Source organism: Cystoisospora suis (assembly GCF_002600585.1).
Source record: "Cystoisospora suis strain Wien I chromosome Unknown contig_12128, whole genome shotgun sequence".
NCBI lineage: Eukaryota > Apicomplexa > Conoidasida > Eucoccidiorida > Sarcocystidae > Cystoisospora > Cystoisospora suis.
The window spans coordinates 710-5,150 of NW_027164891.1; the positions used below are offsets into that span (position 1 = coordinate 710).

The 4,441-nt window shown below is 40.2% G+C and overlaps 1 protein-coding gene across 1 annotated transcript; it reads right to left on the reverse strand.

The window, feature by feature from the left end:
* Positions 1–925: 925 nt before the first annotated feature.
* On the reverse strand, positions 926–4,264 carry CSUI_011472 (smc n terminal domain-containing protein; the record flags this gene model as incomplete). The annotated part of the gene is made up of 3 exons (XM_068071570.1): positions 4,003–4,264; positions 2,367–3,121; positions 926–1,081 (listed from the first exon to the last, which is right to left on the reverse strand). Coding segments are annotated over exons 1-3 (1,065 nt in total), but the record flags the coding sequence as incomplete, so codon positions are not given.
* Between the last annotated feature and the right edge of the window lie 177 nt (positions 4,265–4,441).

The following is a 4,441-nucleotide window of genomic DNA, read 5'->3' on the forward strand; positions in this document are numbered from 1 at the left end:
ATATACACACATAGATACATATACATATAGGTACATACATACATGCATACATACATACATACATATTTACATACATACATACCTACATACATACATACATACATACATACATATATACATACATACATACCTACGTACATACATACATACATACATACATACATATATATACATACATACATATATACATATTTACATACATACATACATATATGTACATACATACATGCATATTGACACATACAGACGTATACATACATATTCATATATACATACATTTGTAGTCATACATGCATACGTACAGATCCTTCTCTATGTACACACAGATATATACATATATACATATATAAATAGATATATTGATATGGGCACACATGTACATACAAGGGAGCAGACACCGTATATAAGAGCTAAGGCTGTAGGAACGCAGGGTGCTCTATTTGTGTGTGTGTGTTGCTTGGACCTGTAGATATGATGAAAGAGAATAAGACGAAAGTCCTCATAGATATCAAGAGATTGTCCCTATCTACACACGAGTAGAAAGGAAGAAGCAGAAGAGAGCCTTCTAGATGAGCGAAGAGTTTCTGTCTGTTACTTCGCCACTGATTCTTCTTCTTCTTCTCTATCCATACCATCACCATTATAATGAAAGAACATACACAACTCTGATCACGCCTTGCTTCTTTCTTTCTTTTTCATCCCTCGCGAATCTTCTTCTTCTCCTTTCATTCAGCCTCCATACCTCTTGTACAGATATATAGGCGTATAGACATGTATATATGTATACATATAACTTTATGTACTGGGTATATAGGCCTCTGTAGAAGACTTAGCTTGATACGCGCACACCATGGAGAGAAGAAATAGAGAGGAAGGCTGTCTTGTACTCTTGTTCTTTTCTAACGCGGCTGTATCATCTCTTTACCTGTTGAAGGGTTTGCAGGACTTGAAGTGTCTTTTGAACTTCCTCGCTTTGCTTTTCTATACTCTGAATGACGTGCATTTCTTCTTGGAGCTGAGGTAGGGCATCTCGTATCTCTTCTTGACGTAGCCGTAACTTCTGTATCTGAGCTGGGACGGCCTTCGAATCGGATTCGCAAGCAAAGAAAAGGAAGAAGCGACAGCAAATAAGAAAGCATCGAAGTTGAGGAGGAGAGAGGATATTCGATCAAGACAGAAAGATCAAGAAACACACCAGGGCATGCACCCTGCGTCTTATCGTTGCTAAGTAGAGGAGGAGCAGGAGGAGGAGTGAGAGCTGCGAAATCTAAGTCTAGGTGAAGGTGTAGTGAAAGAACGATGAAAGAGAGAGAGACACCTGGTATAGTGTTGTTGATAAGCAGAAAGGAAGGAATGAAAGAAAGAGAAGACAAACTCGGTATCACCGTATCATATTGAAGCATCTCTAGACACCTTCCTCTCTCCCTGTCGCTCCATCTCGCCTTTTCTCTTTCTCTTTAGATATGAATACAGATTGGTACATAGACAAATAGATAGACATGTATATGTGCATAAAAATTAGACAAAGATGTTGGGAAGAGATGAGCCGAGCAAAAAGCACGACGTAGTGAAGCTGTTTGAATGAGACTGCGAAGAGGGAGGAGGACGAAGAAGAGGAAGAAGAGACGTAATGCTAGTGCATGAGCTGTTAGGAAGCATCGAGACATCGAGGAGGCCCACACATATGTCACTAATGAGAAGAAGAAGAAGCTAGCCAGGTCCTCACACCGTGAAGAAAACAGTCTTCTAGATGGATAGATTCAGATCGACTGAAGATAGATAGATTAACGATAGAGTAGAGATCGAGTAAAGACAGATACGGGTGATAGGAGAAAAATTAGACGAAGAAGAAGAAGTGAGAGAAGAGAAAGAAGTGAGGCTTCTCTCTTAGGAGAAAGGAAGAGAGAGGTGTAAAGAGAAGAGAAGCAGGGAGGTAAAGAGAAAGGTCAACACAATTCAGATCTCTGTCATGTACATCAACACCTTCAGCAGCCTGCAAATCAACCTATATAGTTAATCCAAACATGTATACATACATCTACATATATATATATATATAGTGAGAGAGAGAGAGGCATATACAAACATGCTTATGTCTACATACATCTATGAATGTATACACGTGCTCCAACTTCTACCCATATGACGTGACTTATCCCAATCCACCTGTAAATCTGTACATATATATATACATATATACATATATACATATATATATACATATATATATAGGTATGTGTGTGTGTGTAGAGATATGTCTGTTTGCATGTGTCTGGTTTGTGAGTTGCATGCGGGTTTTGCTCCTTAGGTAGTCGCCGTCGTAGTCTTATAGAGGTGGTCGAAGTCGTTCATTGCTTGTATTTTACCTGTACTTTCATCTCGACCTCTTTTTGCATTTGGAGAATTTCTTCATCCAGCAGGAATTCTCTTTTGCAGAAAGCGCAGGCGTGATCTCTTTCGCTTTGTTCCTTCATGTCTAACAGCCATCCTTGTATACACACACTTCCTCCTGCTGCTCCGCCTCTTCCTGTCCCTCCTTGGCCAGTTAGAAGTTCAGAGACTTTGACTTCTTCTCTTCTCAAAACATTTATTTCTTCACCGATATCTTTCTCTCTTCGCTTTCTCAGACCCTCCGTGCATACAGAAAGGACAAGCGACGAATCTTGAACTAAGATCTCTTCGTCAGGGATAAAGCAATACTCCTGAGAACGTGACGCTAAAGAAGAAGAAGAAGAAGAGAGGGTCTTGTGTTTCTTAAAGAAGAAGGGATTTGATAGATCATCGGGGAGGGCATCTCTTCGATGTGGCGGGTTCTCTCCTTTCCTTTCATGCAACAAATGTATAGGCCATATCGAAGAAGAAGAAGAAGAGAGAGAATGTTTCTTTGTATGAGAGGAGAAGGAGGAGGAGGAGGAGGAAGAAGTTTTCCCAGTCAAAGGCGTGTATTTCGATGCACGAAGGAGATTCTCACGAAGAGAAGGTAAAAGACGACGAAGAGAATTTCCAGCTGATTCACCTTGACCTTTGCAACTGCTTAAAGAAGAAGTTAAAGACCTCACTTGATCGGAGATCTTAGTGGACTCATCTTTCTTTTCTTTACAGATGACAGAGATCCATCGAGCTGAAGAGAAAAAAAGAAAGAAATAAGGAAGAGGAAAGAAAAGAAATGGAAGAGGGAAGACATAAAGATGAAGGGAGAAGAAAAGAGACAAAGAAACAAGGATTGAAGTTGAGGCGAAAGTAGAGGAAGGGAAGGTGCATAATCCACATGGAGGTAGGTGTATGTACACCTGAACTTTGATGAAGCTGAAGTTTTGTATCGCGTGGTCCGCGCTGCTTCTCATTTTCTTCTTATGATTGCACAGTCACAACGCACTCCCTCCGCTTACCTTCCCTGCTCTATGACCGTCGAAGTCAAGATAGGAATAGGATGCATGCACTTCAGCTTCGTTCATATTCATCCGTCTTCGTAGGATTCCATACATATGCATACATATACACGCATATTCGTTTTTAAATATACATGCATACATATTCATGCATATACATACACACATATACATACATTGTATTCATAGATATTCATTCATATGTACCCCTTGAACAGAACCAGCAGAGGCGCAGTATGCCGGGTGTCTAGACAGGGTAGATGTACGTTTATAGTGAGAGAACTGGATTGCTCTTACTCAGTACAGAAGGAAGAATAAGAAGGCTTCAGTTGAGGCAGGTGGGGGGGCATATCTAAACACACAAGTATCAGCAAAGATATTCTCTAGTGAAAAGACATGTATCATATCTATATCCATTCGGTAGACATATGAATAGTCACTTCGCTTTCACCCTAAGAGTTGCTTACTATGGGTATTCCCCTACTTTATACATCTTTCAACGGTCCTGACTGAGGTGTACATACACCTCAGTTGAGAGCGACATCGTACACCCCTCTTAGGAAACTGCATGCAGAGAGAATCCCTCAATTTCTAGACTGATGGCCTTGCCTACCTCCGCTTTCGAAATCTGTAAGAGAACTTTCATCTTCAGCATCAGGAGAAGAATCCCAATCTTGTTCATGTATACTCCGTAGAAACTTCTCTTCCTTTTCTTCGATATCTTTCTCTAGTTCTTGCATGCGTTGCTTGGCTAGTTGAAGCTTCATCTGCTTCTCCTGTTGAGCTTCCACAAGACGTTGGTGCTCCTCTAAAAGATGTCTACGTTTTCGAATGACTTGAAGTGATTCATCGATCTCTTTAAGAGATGTCTCTAAAGCTTGAAAGAAAGAAAGAAAGAAAGAAAGAAAGAAAGAAAGAAAGAAAGAAAGAAAGAAAGAAAGAAAGAAAGCTTGCTAGATCCGTAAACAAAGTGTGCGATCTTCTGAAGCTTTTCTTTTTCTTCCTCTTCGCATCTTCTCGCTTAACACGAGAGAAAGTGGAAAGAGGAATCT